At 35.8% G+C, this 15,422-nt stretch overlaps 1 protein-coding gene across 6 annotated transcripts in view; it reads left to right on the forward strand.

The window, feature by feature from the left end:
* LOC138708138 (adenosylhomocysteinase-like 1) overlaps positions 1-15,422 on the forward strand; it is a 176,640-nt gene that overhangs the window by 75,683 nt on the left and 85,535 nt on the right. For 2 of the 6 annotated variants that reach the window (XM_069838363.1, XM_069838364.1), the window contains exon 1: positions 2,539-2,595. The exons of the other annotated variants lie outside the window; for them this stretch is intronic. In XM_069838363.1, the coding sequence (XP_069694464.1) occupies positions 2,554-2,595 (42 nt within the window). In that variant the 5' untranslated portion in view covers positions 2,539-2,553. Of the gene's footprint in view, positions 1-2,538; positions 2,596-15,422 lie in introns of those variants that run through there. 6 annotated transcript variants of the gene reach the window in all.

Below are 15,422 nucleotides of genomic sequence, written 5' to 3' on the forward strand. Positions count from 1 at the left end.
ATTTCACATTCACTTTTGTGAAGCGTTAAAGGCTTCTGGAGTTCACGTCTTTTTCTATATTTTTCCATGAGGTACTACATCGTTCATAAATTCTGCCATTTTTTTTTATTTAACTTTAAACTGAACACAAATCAACAAATATTCAGAATTGAGCCTGCTACAAACCATACTCAGAATAACATGAGAACGAACTTATAAATATGAGAATATACTAGCTTTTATTCTTATCAAGCTTGAGTATATATTCTGTACAAGATGGATACTTGAGTGTATTCTACTATGCTTCCATGTTATGAGTATGTAATCAAAAATAAGTAGGTACTCAAATGTTTTTATTCTCACTAACAAGAGTATATAGCCTACTAAAAATTCCAGTATATACTATATACTCATGTTTATTCTTACCACGGATTTAGCTGGCAATATCACCTACATATCACTCAGATGCTAGATAATCATCGCAGTTGATAAAGCAACATAAAAATAAACTATTTAGTTGGTTAGGTTGCTTCTTTGACAGTTAATTTATTTCTTCATTAGGTGAGTGTAAGTAATTCATTCAATAACTAGGTGAGTAAGTAAGTGGGTCAGCCATTCTGCCTGTTAGTTCATTCATATATCGTTTCTTCCTACATTTCTGTACATTCTACATCATTTCCAGCGGCGGATTTTCAGGGGAGGCAAGGGAGGCCGTGCCTCCCCTAATATTTTATCAGAACACAATATGGCAGTAATAATTCCAGCTGAATTAAGATCACAAACAAGTTATAGCACATGAACATTTTTCCTTTTATATTAATTTTATTATTCACTACGACTAAGATGTAAGTTACGTAAAGTCGACCACATCCAGTTGGTGATACCCACTCGCTATAGGCTATTGTAGATAGTACAAATAATTCGTACTGAAAAATAACAGATAGCGCTGTAACCTGTATAGTCTACATCTAGCAGCCTGCAGTGTCTATGCGAGAGCGGGAGAGAGGAGATAGCTACATGACACTACTCCCCGGTAACCATGACAACAGCAGTTCAACCAATAAGATAGCTGGTTAGAAGAGTGTTTAAACTTGACTAGAATGTGTGAGGGGAGCCGATTTGGAGATGTCCTACCCACTGCTGACAACTGTACTGCTTATAGTCACAGCTGGTTTTGGCTGTATTCGGAAGCTTTCTCTCGGTTTTAGAAAATTGAGTCACGTGTTGTTAGTTTTCTCTCCCTGCGTAAAAGTTTTCATTTATGTTGTTAGATTTTCTCTTGTTTGCGGGTGTTCTTGTTATTTTATTCTTTTGTGTTACGAGATGTATTTACTTATACAGTATTTTAAATATATCGAGAGTTTAGAAACAAATGCAGATTTGCCTCTAGCTTCTTCTATTAGCAGTTATTCAGTATGTTGTGACCTATTTGATCGGTTTGCGAAGAAAGAGGAATCTCCAGTTAATTTTCTGTAAAATTAGACTATGTAATAGTAATGAGCAAGCCCCGGATTCTTAGGTTCGAATCAATTTTGTTGCTATCTCGTTACTCTCGAAATATTGTTTTTCTTGTTCATTTTATGTAGCAAAGAGTAACATTCTTAAATGTAATATGACCTAAAAAGACCTAATTCGTAGGTTAGGACTTAAAGTGTCCCAAAGAGTGGCAATCTTTACCAAGTCGTTGTAATATATTAACAGTATGTTGTTTATTTTTATTTTTTTTTTTTTTCCGTAAAATCATATACATTTCTAAACATAAGATTTAAAATCCTAAAACATAAATTGGAAAACCTAATTTTAGTTTCTTAAAATGTATAAATTCTGCGCTTGGTAATGAGGTACGTCACAGGCCCTATATTTTTATATTCTCATGATTCACGTCTTGGCCTCCTCAACTTTCAAACCCACCTTCCGCTACTGATCATTTCACCTGTCACTTCTCCATTGTACATAGTTCAGTTAAAAATCGTGAGTTACACGAAAGTTGAAAATATTGATTCTGTGGCTTGTGGAGTAGAAGACCTGTGCTGCTTTCGGTTATATTAACGCAACTCTGTCATATATCCTTTATTTTATTTATAATAAACATATTGCAAAGACCCTCTTGATCAGAGGCCAAAACAAACTTCATTTCCTTTCCAGCGTTGAATCACAAGCAAAGCATTTATTTTTAGCTATCCTCCTGCAGTTTATGAAGCTTGCAATGTGTGACTAAAAAACAACATTGTGGAAAAAATAACTCTTTTGATTGAAAAAAAAATATGAAGTTCGAATCAGAGAAGTAATTCTGAAAGAATTTGTCAGTTCTTTGATGGCTTTAGATTCTCTGAACATTTCACTGTGTCTCAAAAACATACAACTGTTTTCTTTCTATTTTAATAGTTAATGTGGTCTAAGGAGTGCTATATCTAATCAGGAGCGACAAATCCTAGATTTTATAGTATTATTGTCGAGAGATAATGATGTGTACATAGACTTAAAATGGAGTCTAGACGGTTTTCTCTTTGATGGTATTAATCAGCTACATAATTTAGAAGCATATACAGTTTCGCTTTTATTTCTGCTGTAGACATGAGTATAGAAATGAAAGGAGTGTTGATCAATAATAAACAGGTTTGTAAAAGAATTTTTCAAGTTTTAAATTATTTTAATATTTATAATTATTACTGTATATTCTAGTGCAGTGTTTCTCAAACTTTTTTGAAGTGACGACCACATTTTTAAGTCAGAACAGTTCCGCGGACCACCTTACTCTTGTTCCCTTCTAAAGCAAATTTACTTATATTTTAAAATAGAACAATTAATTATAATACTTTCTAATTATATTTTTTGTAGCCAATCACAATTAACTTATAACAAATTCTGTGCATTGTTGATTCATCGCTTGCCTGTTAACAGCTAGTTCTTTGAAATCCTTCTTATGTGGTACATGCAGTAGTTGTCCATGTTTCTATTAAATAGTGTCCATTATAAATAATGGAAAACTGACTTCGATCCGGATCTTTGAAAAGAAAGGAACATGATGATACGCTTCATTTAGGCAGTGTTAATAGTTCAGAAGCTGTGTGTGAAGAAATATATTAATATCAGTGATTATAGTGCCATTACAGAAATATCTAGTCCTAGTGATAGCTATTCAAAGAAAAAACACTTTCGTAAATATGACAAGAGTTATTTGGAACTTGGATTTACTTGGTGTGGCTATGAGAGTGAACCTAAACCTCGGTGCGTTGTTTGTTACGAAGTGCTTTCAAACGATTGTATGAAACCCGCGAAATTGAAACGGCACATAGAGAAGAAACATGCAAGTGTAAAAGTAAACCTGTCGGATTTTAAAATAGGCGGAGTCTAAAATTTCTTATATCATCATCTGGAAAAAGAAATAAAAAAAGATTAATGCAGAAACATGCACGATTTTCAACAAGTAAAGATGCAATTTGGCACGTTCTATTTTATTGGTGTACGACGTATTATACGTGCCCATTTCAATATGCAGACTGGGTGTCGGCAAAACTATCAAGAAAGTCACCAATACATGAAAAGGTTCGGTACTTTGGTCCTCTGTTATGAATTCGAGTGGTCCCTGGCTGGGTTACGGGCGCAGCACCAGTTGTGCAGGGAAAAGATGGCGAGAAATGCCACGTTCATAGTTCATAGTGCTTTAAATCCCTCGTTTGTTGCTGAGGGTAGAGTGGGTAGACGGGTAGGATAAGAAATTATTTCATAAAATATTAGTACTGGGAGAAAAGTAAAAGACGATTGTCATGTGTCATTTCCAAACTCTGAGATTTTCGGCTGTAGTGTGATATGCAATTCGTTTGAATTTTATTTCTTCTTCTGTCTTTTTTGAAGGACCACAAGAGCAGAACTCCAGGACCACAGGTGGCCGCGGATCATAGTTTGAGAAATGCTGTTCTAGTGTGTAGGGTTTTCAGATTTGTTTTAGAATTAAAAGGAATATTAAAAAAGATAAGGAAGGTATAAGGAAGAATGGAACTTCTCAAGGATTCAGTAGCATAATTAATTTCTTTATTTTTTAAGGTGTAAGGTCATTACAGTTCTTAATTCTGTTTTAGACATTTAACAATATAAAATACATTTACAAAAACTGTGTCTGACCATGAAATGAGTGGACCCGGGTTGAAATACTGGTTGGGAAAATTTACCTGGTTGATGTTTATTTTGGGGTTTACCTTGGACTCATTTTTCTGGCATTATCACCTTCATTTCATTTAGATGCTAGGTAACTATCACAGTTGATGAAGCATCGTAAAATAAACAAATTGAAAAATTACATAACCTTTGTTAGGCTTATATATATATGAAGAGTTTGCGGGAAAAACTATGAATGTCACAGTTTTCTTAAGGTTGATGTCATTATTTAATTCAATGGATCATTGCGAAATTTAATGTTGTTCTTATGAAAAATGGTAAAAAGGAGAATTATCACCACGAATATAGTAATCTTTTCCTTTATTTTCTATAGAAACAGCACTACATCTTGCAGTTATAGACTCAATTAGATCATTATCTAATCCTTAACAGAAATGTGACATTCATCGTTTTTTCCACGAACTCTTCATATACATATATATATAATTTTATTTTTTCTAGTATAAGTGTAATAGAACTATTCATACTAGAAAAACATGAAACAGTGCTGATTTCCCTTATATTTAACGTATGATTTGGCAGCTTGAAGTAATGTATTATTTTTTTCTCCAAGATAAATTTTCTGCATGATTGATTGAAGTTGAGAAATACTTATAGTTCAACTCTTATCGAGTCAACAAAACATTATTATTTCTTACATCTGATCACTTAAATTTCATAGGATTGTGGAAATAAATCTTTGCATATAGGTCTAGTAGATTCTGTGTTTAAAATAAATATATTGTGGTGGGATGGAAATGTAAATAACCTTCAAATTACGGAAGATTTATTTTAAGGTAAAGAAATGTAACAATATGGAAAAAATGTACAATCTGGCAACCCTACTAGTGTATTAAGCAGTACTCGTATAAACTAGGCCAGGTAGCTCAATTGGTAGAGCAACTGGCTACAGACTGGAAGGTCTCAAGTTCAGTCCCAAGTGGCGACAATTTTTCTCGTTGCCAAAACTTCCAGAATGGCTCCGAGTTTCACTCAGCCTCCTATCAAATTCAGTACTGCGTCTTTCCTGGTGGTAAAAGTTGGTCAGAGCATAGTGCCAACCACAACACTTCATTCTAGTGCCAAGGTCATGCAAGCATTGAGCTCTACCTCCATGTCCCCCAAGCGTCATCATGGCGAATAAAGGGGGATACCTGTACATACTATAGCTGCATCTACACCGTTCAATTTTCCATGCACGTATACATGCAATCTGGGGAAAATATTGAAAGAATCAAGTTTAAAATGCGCATTCAATTAAGATACATGAAGATTTTATGTCTACATGGTGCACCGCATGCGCATGTGCGTGTTTTTTTTAACAAAGATTTCTAAACTATAGCACAAAACATCCACAGAAATACGTTTTATTTTGCTTTCACATTATGTAACAGATTCAAATAGTCAAGTTTATAATATATATGTTTAAATTTCTGTTGCAGCTATATTTCATTGAATTGGACTTAAATTACAATGAGCTAGATGTAATAAGTGCAGCTAAAATTAGAAATGTTGGGAATAAGCTTTTTAAGAGATTAAAATATGGTAGGGTAATAAAACATCTTGAAACCGTGAAAGTTAGAGCCCAAGGTCAAGTTGTGAAATGGGAAACTCTAGATGTGTTTGAAAGAGAGATCATTTTAAACTATCCTTAATTAGCTACACTTGAAGGCCAATTTGATTTATTACCATGTAAGTACTTTTTGCCTGACAAATATACAGTATCAGTACAGTCATGTAGAATTTTAGTTGTGCTCACGAATTGAAGTCCTGTCATTGATTATTACCATGTTCACTATTACCATGTTCACTATATTGCGTTTGCTTGAGTAGATATTATGAATGGAGAAGTCCTCCACTATTTTGTTTCTTTGCGCTTAGATTTCAAGAAATAATTATTTTACATGATACATTTTAATCCCATTGACTTTAAAACAAATTAGAAATAGACATTGTATAATTGTCTTTATATTAGGGTTCTCGGTTCGAGATAATAATATCATAATTAGGGCTAGGATTTTGATGACCCATAAATCATGAAAAAATGTCCTAAAAACAATGCATTTATGATCTAAAAATCTTTCAAATATGCCCTTAAAAATGCCCTCAAAATTGATCTTACATAATTGGCTTAGTAGGAAAAGAGGTTTTGTACTACTTAATATTTAAACTAGTAATTAAATTAAATTTTACATAATTTTTTCTAAGTAGTACACTTTAATTATTTTACCTGATGTAGTTTTCATGTATGATCGTTCACCTCTGCTTTGGCATGTGGTGAACAGTTAGCTGGTCGGTGTTGGCCCTTCATGAGCTGTAGCACCATGGATTTACTTTACTTTTAGTTTTCATGTAGTCTACCATAAGGCCACTCTTATTCAGAATTAGCAGGTATAGAGGAGTTTATATTGAAGGGGTTGTTGGACTGATACATTGCATGGGGTGTACTACGTTAAAATGGCAATATTTGTGTAGAAAAACGATTAAAATATTATACAAAATAATGGGTATTAATGGACAAAATATGTAAAGAAAATATCAAAGAAAATATACATTATTTTACATTAATAATGGGGATTTATGGCCAAAATTAAATTAAAATGTCTTAAAAATGACAGAATAAAACAAAAGATGCTCTTATGAGTTGAAAAAGGCAAAAAATGCAAAAAAAAAAAATGTCCTAACAAATATGTCTTAAAACATTCAGTTTATCACATAACATATAAATACTAACGCAGTAATGTTTCTGGCTTACTAGAAAAAAGATGCAATTTCATCAAAATCCTAGCTCTAATCAGAATGAATGTTACGTTTACAGTTTAAGAGTATTTTAATATTTTAATTATTAATAAATCATTTTAAAAATGGATTCATAGCAACACCAAATGTATGCTTCGACCTAGGCCTGACTATTGCGGGACATGACGATAGTCACTTCGTGAAAAAGATCTAATGTTAACTTTGACTTTGCGTCCATACACTCAGGCATGCTTTTGGCCCATTGTGTGTCCTATATGTGCAATGATTGTACAAGTCTGACAGGTGACTTAGATGGCATTCGTGAATCTAAAGCTGCCAGGTAGATCATTTTACCTCAGCCCCTGATAGAGCCATGTCCCATTTTGTGGACGATTAGCCTGATAAGCACCTGGCCCTGGAGTCTCAACCCAATGATGACAGATGTGCCATCTGTCTCAGCCACAGATAGAGCCAGGTCCCATCTGCACACTAGTAGTTGCGTGATAAGTCTCAGAGGCCTGAAGTCCCAGCCCCTTACTATATTAATATCGGAAACCCTTATTAACCTCAGGACTTCACCTCAGCCTCTTTTTACTATTGCAGATGATAGATGAAATGAGAGGCGGTGGAGAATGTTAGTGGAATGATACAGGGCAATGGAAGTTCTCCGAGAATACCCCTGTGAAAATTCTGCTTTTTCCACCACAAATTTCACTGCTACCTGGCCAGGGATCGAACCCGGCCTGCCTGTATGGAAGACGCGTGATAGAATTTGAGCCACTGACGTGTCATTGATGGACTACAAACAGACCCCACTTCTGCAAAGAAGTGGTTTGTCTGTGCTTTGGCAAGTGCTACAGTGCTTGTATTTAGACCTGTTTCTCCTCAGCTTGATGTGCTGAGATCTTGACGAGTCCATTGTCAGAATATGTTCCTTTGAGAGGTATTGGGTTACTTGTGGAAAGGTATTCAGTGTGGTCAGATCTGTGTATGATATAGGACGTGCCGCTGCACAGTAAGTCGGGCGACAGGAACAATCGCATGTTACTTTTCCATCCACTAACTTGCCCTCTCCTCACTTGCAGTGAACTGGCATCAGGTCTAAATACATGCACTGTACTGTATTTGCGGTTCCGGACAATTGGCCACAGAAAATTGGTAATAGGGACAATTCGCCACAGATAGACAATTTGCCACACTGTCCATTATCCAAAAATGGGATCGTAACAATTTATTTAAATGTGGATTAGTGGCAAATATGATAAGTTTCACGTTGTCCTCCGGTTCAAAATACAACAACCACCTTTCTCCTTGTAAGGTCTTAGTGTATCTGTCAGCTATAATGTTCAGTTCGTCAATATTCCTTGGTTCAGGTGGTAGGTGCAGCTTCCTGGCACGGCACACAGTTTTTTTAATAGACGGTTTCTTCGGTAGATTCACATTGGCTTCGCTTGCAATATGCTGTAACTCATTTTGAATAATGACAGTGTTTGGTTCTCGGGAAGTCCCCGCCCTTGCCTTCATGTTCTCTACACATTCCTTTGCCTTAATCCTTCCCCATTCTGCAGAATGATTTTTGTGTTCAGAGGATTCTTTGACGACACTGCTTCCATCTTCTGATAACGTGACTGTTGCATTACACCCACCACGCATGTCACAGCGCCAAACAACTCCATTCTTATTTTCTCTAAGTCTCGTGTACATGTAGCCAAGATATATTAATTTGTCAGAGCCTCTTTCCGATTTTTGTGAAGCGAATTTCTTCCCCCATAGTTCCTATTTAGTTTACAGCCTCTAGATTTGTCTTGTGTTACCATAGAAATATATTATAAATTGTTGCGAATTTGAGTATTGCCTTGAATTTTAATGTGTGGCTAATTGTCTTTGATACGAATTTAAATTATGTGGCGAAGTGTCTTTGATACGAATTTCAATTATGTGGCGAGTTGCCCCTGTGGCCAATTTTCTGTGGCCAGTTGTCCCCAACCTTTGTATTTGCTGCAATGTGGGTACAATGTGGAGGAGACGAAATGACCTTAGGCCGCCAGTTCGAAATGCACAGACTATTGTATGAAGGGTACATGGAAAAATAGGGCCTCCTCAAAATTTTCTAGTCCACACCTGTGGAGTAACGGTCAGCGCGTCTGGCCGCGAAACCAGGTGGCCCGGGTTCGAATCCCCTTTGGGGCAAGTTACCTGGTTGAGGCTTTTTTCGGGGGTTTTCCCTCAACCCAATACGAGCAAACGCTGGGTAACTTTCGGTGCTGGGCCCCAGACTCATTTCACCGGCATTATCACCTTCATTTCATTCAAACACTAAATAACCTCTATTTTGATAAAGCGTCGTAAAATAACCCAATAAAAAAACATTTTCTAAAGTTTACAGTAGTGCATTATCAGTGTAATAAGCACATTCTTCTCGTGTATGAAAATAATTTAAATGCGTATTATATCTTAATAAGAAGATTTTATTTTCCTATTTTACATTTATCAAATGAAAGTCCTCGTGATATTGTCTAGATGGTGCCAGTATCGCAATATCTTGAAAAAATGCACTGAACCCCTTTTTCCCCGTCTACCCTTCATTTGTTTTAATTGTATCTCAAATTTTAGTCCAACTTCATTTCTTTTTATTTGTACTGTATGTAATCAGCTGTAAACTAATTTAATTGTCTCTTGGGCCAATCCTAGATAGGGTATGGGTTACAGTTTCAGATACTTCATCTGCCCACAGATGTCAAAATAAGATTCTACTCTATTTCAACTGTCATTAACCCATGCCTCTCTTAATCGTTGATTTTCTCTCATGGGTTTATATAAATGTGCGGGTATTGCAGGATTTCAAACGGCGACAAATTTTGACTTCTCAGAATGGCTGATATAAAAATGTGGGGGTTTCTAGCACATTTCAAACGACGAGAAAAAAATGTTGGTTCATTTTTCTTTGCTGTCTATTGGTAATAACCTCTCATTTTGTTTTCCTGACTAATTTGTCGACTTTAAATATTTAACCTCCTTCAGGTGAAATTAATTTCAAAATGACATTTTATTTTCGAAACCAACCAATACTGATATGATCATGAACATATTCAATGTATAATGCTCAAGGAACAACGTGTCATGTTGCATGTTGTCTCATTACAATCCATGAATGAAGATCTATGTTGTGTTAAGAACACGATAACGTAATGAAAGTAATATTCTGGGAAAACCTGCTTCACTTCTACCTTTGCTCATCGACAAAATTCTACTTGAATTAGACAATTGGGGACTAGATCTCGTGTGGAAATTTGAAATTTGTTTTGAATTTATTCTGTTATTATTTTTGTACTTAGTTGATAACAAGAGCAATATAAATGTATTGTGTTTCTATTACAAACTTTATAATTAAACTGCCTAAAATCAAATATGTTACGCATATGAATTTCGTAGACTACTTAGGGAGCAAGTGTTCAGTAGTGCTGGAGTTAGAACATTCGTCATCTGACTGTACTCTTTTATTGCTTTATTTGCTTGTCCCTTGTAATTACTCAATTTAACATGTGAAATTATTGCTGGACAAATTATGTATGGTGCATCAACCTACATTCGTAGTATAAAATTGTATTACTCTTTTAACCTGTAAGAAGTGAACAATCCGGAGAAGTTAATCAAAGTTATAGTGACATAACTAAAAACAAATCTCTGAAATTTTAAAATTAACTGAAATCGTTAAATTAGTACACTTGTATTATTTTTAATTTATGATTTTGGATCAGCAGTTTATGATGACTACATTTTACAAGTGGCCACAGTAATTTATTCCAATATTAAGAATTATTATTTGCATGAGGTTGGAATTTGATCGAAGTTGACAGAATGTCCAGTGAACTATTAAGCGTTACATTTTTATACACTAAGGCCCGGTTTCTTCAACCTTTGTTAAAATGCACCTAACACAGCATTAATTAACTGGAAGTTAAAAGTATGAATTGCTGTTAAAAATATTGCGTTTCTTCAACTTTACATTTCACATTTTAACATTCTGTTTGTTAACTCTCTGTTAGGACCAGAGATTCTAGAGTTTAACCATAACCTATACCCAAGTATAGGCTCACTTCTGTTTTCTGAACTCTGACAATTGCGATCCTTGCTTGTTTCCGTTCTTTGATTCATAGAGGATAGAAGTCTTTCTATTCTCTCAGGTTTGATTTCTGCTTCTTTCCTCGTTTGTATCACACTATCACAATAGCTTCAAGTGGCGTATTGGTATTGCTGTTATGAAATGGAAAGCACTGGAACAAATAGAAATCGTGGGACTAATTTCTCTTCGTTCGAAAGAAACCTTCTGCTGGAAATTATTTCGCAGTATAAACCAATTAATGAGAATAAACAAATAAACGGATCTACGAATAAGTTGAAAGCGAAAAGTGAGGCTTAGCAGAAAATAGCCTATACCTTTGTATGAACTTCTGGTTTGTCAAATCACAGGAATCATCCCCTCTGTTTATGTATTCATGGATATCATTTTCTAAATAATCCAAATATATAAGTTCAGCATCTAACGCACCAGCCATATTGGATACTTCTATGCTAACAGAGAGTTAAATGATTTAACTGCATGAAATTGGGCAGTTAAATCAACATAAGTTTTAACAGCCTGCTACTACTAACAGTAGTTGAAAAAATGCTTCAACTGTTAAGTTTACAGTTAAAATGGAATAACACACTGTTATAATTTAACAAAGGTTGAAGAAACGGGGCCTAAGAATTTCTTAAGCGTAAACACTACTAATCTACTAATAACAATTTACAGCTTCATTCTCCCCTCTCCCCTTGTGGGTTTGGACATATTCCACAGCTGCATATCTTGTCTTCTGATAGGGGACAGTACTTTCGGCCACGTTAGTGAGCCTGACAGATGACTGGTGTGTCACGGACTATTCCATCTGCATTCCTGGGTAGCTCAGTTGGTAGAGCGCTGGTACATTCAACCAGAGGTCCCGGGATCGATACCCAGCCCTGGAACAATTTTTCCTTTGAAATTATTCAAGTCTGCTTCACAGGGAGCTTTACTTGAGAAACTAGACTTGCATAATATATACGTTACTGTACGTACGTTAACAGAAAACCACAATTCCAAGTCACACAGAGTTTGTGTGCACTCGATGTGGGTCTCTGACATCTTGTCAGCCCACTCGAGTTGTGTGGATAAAAGGGAAAATTTGAGACGGTGTCGGGTGGAGTTCCTGGGTAGCTCAGTTGGTGGAGCGCTGGTATGTTCAACCAGAGGTCCCAGGATCGATACCCGGCCCTGGAACAATTTTTCCCTTGAAATTATTTTCTGTACTGTCACATAGAAGTTTTCATAAAAACGACGTTATGTTAAATATATTCGGAAACACTCTGATAGAATCAAAACATGTAGCGACCTTCCAGCCAATGACCTGTACCCCATTCAGTAGGATCTTAGGATATTGGATCAGATAAGCTGAAGTAAATTGGGCGTAGAAAATACGCTAATAAACCACAGTGTAAGCAGAAACAAAGACGTCTTAATATTAGAAATAATCTTCTTTCTACAAAATCAAGAGAAACAAATGAAATTTCAGTAGATTCCATCGCACTGTGTAATCAATGACAATGAGATAGCTGATGATATTGCAAAGAAATATGCTAAAATTAACATAACAACAAACCTGAAAATGTCACATCATTCAACTAGATTGTATATCAACAGAAAAATCACACAAGTGGTCCAGCAAGAACAGAAAGATGCCAGTACAAATAAAAAATGGAGCTGTTTACTTACTGAACCAGATATAATACTTAACTTACCAAGAAAAAACAGTAGCAACATTTCGAATCCTGACTGGTCATGACCTTCTTGCAGAATATCGTCATAAGTTTTTTCGTTACATCTTTTCGTTGAAGGCTGCATGGTGAGGGTAAACGAAGATTTATTAAATATATTACCAGATTTTCGCGGAAATACACCTTTTCAGCAATCCTGGTATGGAAAAAGTTGTTTTCGTCATGTTGTCTCTGTGTAGTGAATTCACTTAACCGTGAGTCGAATTTTATTCATATAGTATTACTTATTTGTGCTGTAATTATATACGTAAAATATATTTTATAACAATTTAATGGGTGTTGTTATAAATTATTATAATTGCAATAGCAATTTAGACCCAACCAAATTAAAAAAAATTGTCTTTATGATTGTTTATAGGCCTATAATGAAATAATAAAGGGGAGGATGAAGTTGTTAGTGTTCTTTGTCACTGTGTCAAATTTTGACGTGACATTAAAAAACTGGCTATTTGAAACAGAAACAAATATGGTAGACGACGTATTTATACTATTCAGAATTTTTACACACAGGAGGTGATAGTCCAACAAAAGAGAAAGACACACTTAGGTTCTCAGGCGGTGTCAGTAGCCTTACAAACATTGTAAAATAACTTGGTTTACAAGTAGAAGAAAACTGAATCTAATAGGAGAGTAGGTATGAAGCAGTGACGAATCTTGTGACAACAGTGAGGAAGAAATATCCAAAGTGGAAGAGTTAAAATATAAAGCAGTGATGGAAGATTCACAGTATCTAGTATAATTGGATATGTTCCCTGCAGTGAATGAGTGGTCAGACTTTCAGCCTGACATGCAGGCGGTCAGGGTTCGAGTCCCAGCTAGTCCTGGTATTTTTCATTGAAAAATCCATGGTGACACTTGTGTCGGACAAGGCCGCAGCTGGGGTTTTTCTCGGGGTTCTCCCCTTTTTTTTCATATTAGGCATCTACATCATTCCGTCAATATTTCTCCATTTCATTATCATTCCATAGCATTCCCCAACGTCGGCTGGCAATGCACGGAGGGGCTGGCCTAGGGACGAGTGGGATGGCTTCCTCGAAACTTCGGTACGCAGCGAACCTTTTTTTCTCTTGTATGGAGAAGGGACCCGAAGGCTTACACTGCAGCCTGAGGCTTATTGTGCTTACCACTCCTATTCTGTGAATAATTGTATAGCCGAACGGCCGTACTCTTTTATAAGTACAGGACGCTGCACCTCGAACTGGCTATGGCATGTATGATGATGATGATGATGATGATGATGATGATGATCGTAGGGCTAGGATTTTGATGACCTATAAATCATGAAAAAATGTCCTAAAACAATGCATTTATGACCTAAAAATCTTACAAAAACGCCCTTTAAAATGCTCTAAAAAGTGATCTTACATAATTGGCTTAGTAGAAAAAGAAGTTTTGTACTACTTAATATTTAGACTAGTAATTAAATTAAATGTTAGAATTTATAAAACAGTTATATTACCGGTTGTTCTGTATGGTTGTGAAACTTGGACTCTCACTTTGAGAGAGGAACATAGGTTAAGGGTGTTTGAGAATAAGGTGCTTAGGAAAATATTTGGGGCTAAGAGGGATGAAGTTACAGGAGAATGGAGAAAGTTACAGGAGAATGGAGAAAGTTACACAACACAGAACTGCACGCATTGTATTCTTCACCTGACATAATTAGGAACATTAAATCCAGACGTTTGAGATGGGCAGGGCATGTAGCATGTATGGGCGAATCCAGAAATGCATATAGAGTGATAGTTGGGAGGCCGGAGGGAAAAAGACCTTTAGGGAGGCCGAGACGTAGATGGGAAGATAATATTAAAATGGATTTAAGGGAGGTGGGATATGATGATAGAGAATGGATTACTTTTGCTCAGGACAGGGACCAATGGCGGGCTTATGTGAGGGCGGCAATGAACCTCCGGGTTCCTTAAAAGCCAGTAAGTAAGTAATTAAATTAAATTCTAGTACCAACATTTAAGTTTATTTAATTTTAGATAATTTTTCCTAAGTAGTACACTTTAATTAAGTTTTTACCTGATGTAGTTCTATGTAGGCTAGTCCACCACAAGGCCACTCATCCGGAACTAGCAGGCATAAAGAAGTCTACATTGAAGGGGTGATTGGGTTGATCCATTCATTACGTGGGATGTACTACGTTAAAATGGCAGTATTTGTGTATAAAAACGATTAAAATATTATAAAAAATAAATGGGTATTAATGGACAAAATATGAAGAGAAAATATTAAAGGAAATAAACATTATTTTACGTTAATAAAGGGGATTTATGGCCAAAATTAAATCAAGATGCCTAAAAAATGACCGAATAAAACAAAAACTGCTCTTATGGGTTGAAACAGGCAAAAAATATGCAAAAAATGCTCTAACAAATATGTCTTAAAACGCTTAGTTTATCACATAACACATAAATACTAAAACAGATATGTTTCTGGCTTACTAGAAAAAAGATGCAATTTCATCAAAATCCTAGCCCTAATGATGATGATGATATGTTAATTAATGATGACGAACCCGAAACCCAGCAATTCTGCTGCAATTTGTTGAGGAAAACCCCCAACCAGGATTTGAACCCGGGCCCGCTCGTTCCACGGTCAGACGTGCTAACCTTTACCCCACAGCAGTGAACTACGCAGCTAACCTTAGTGTAGTCAGTCAGTGTGGGTTTGGGAATGCGCCTGGCTTGAGGATT

This window comes from Periplaneta americana, chromosome 10, assembly GCF_040183065.1.
Source record: "Periplaneta americana isolate PAMFEO1 chromosome 10, P.americana_PAMFEO1_priV1, whole genome shotgun sequence".
Classification (NCBI taxonomy): Eukaryota; Metazoa; Arthropoda; class Insecta; order Blattodea; family Blattidae; genus Periplaneta; species Periplaneta americana.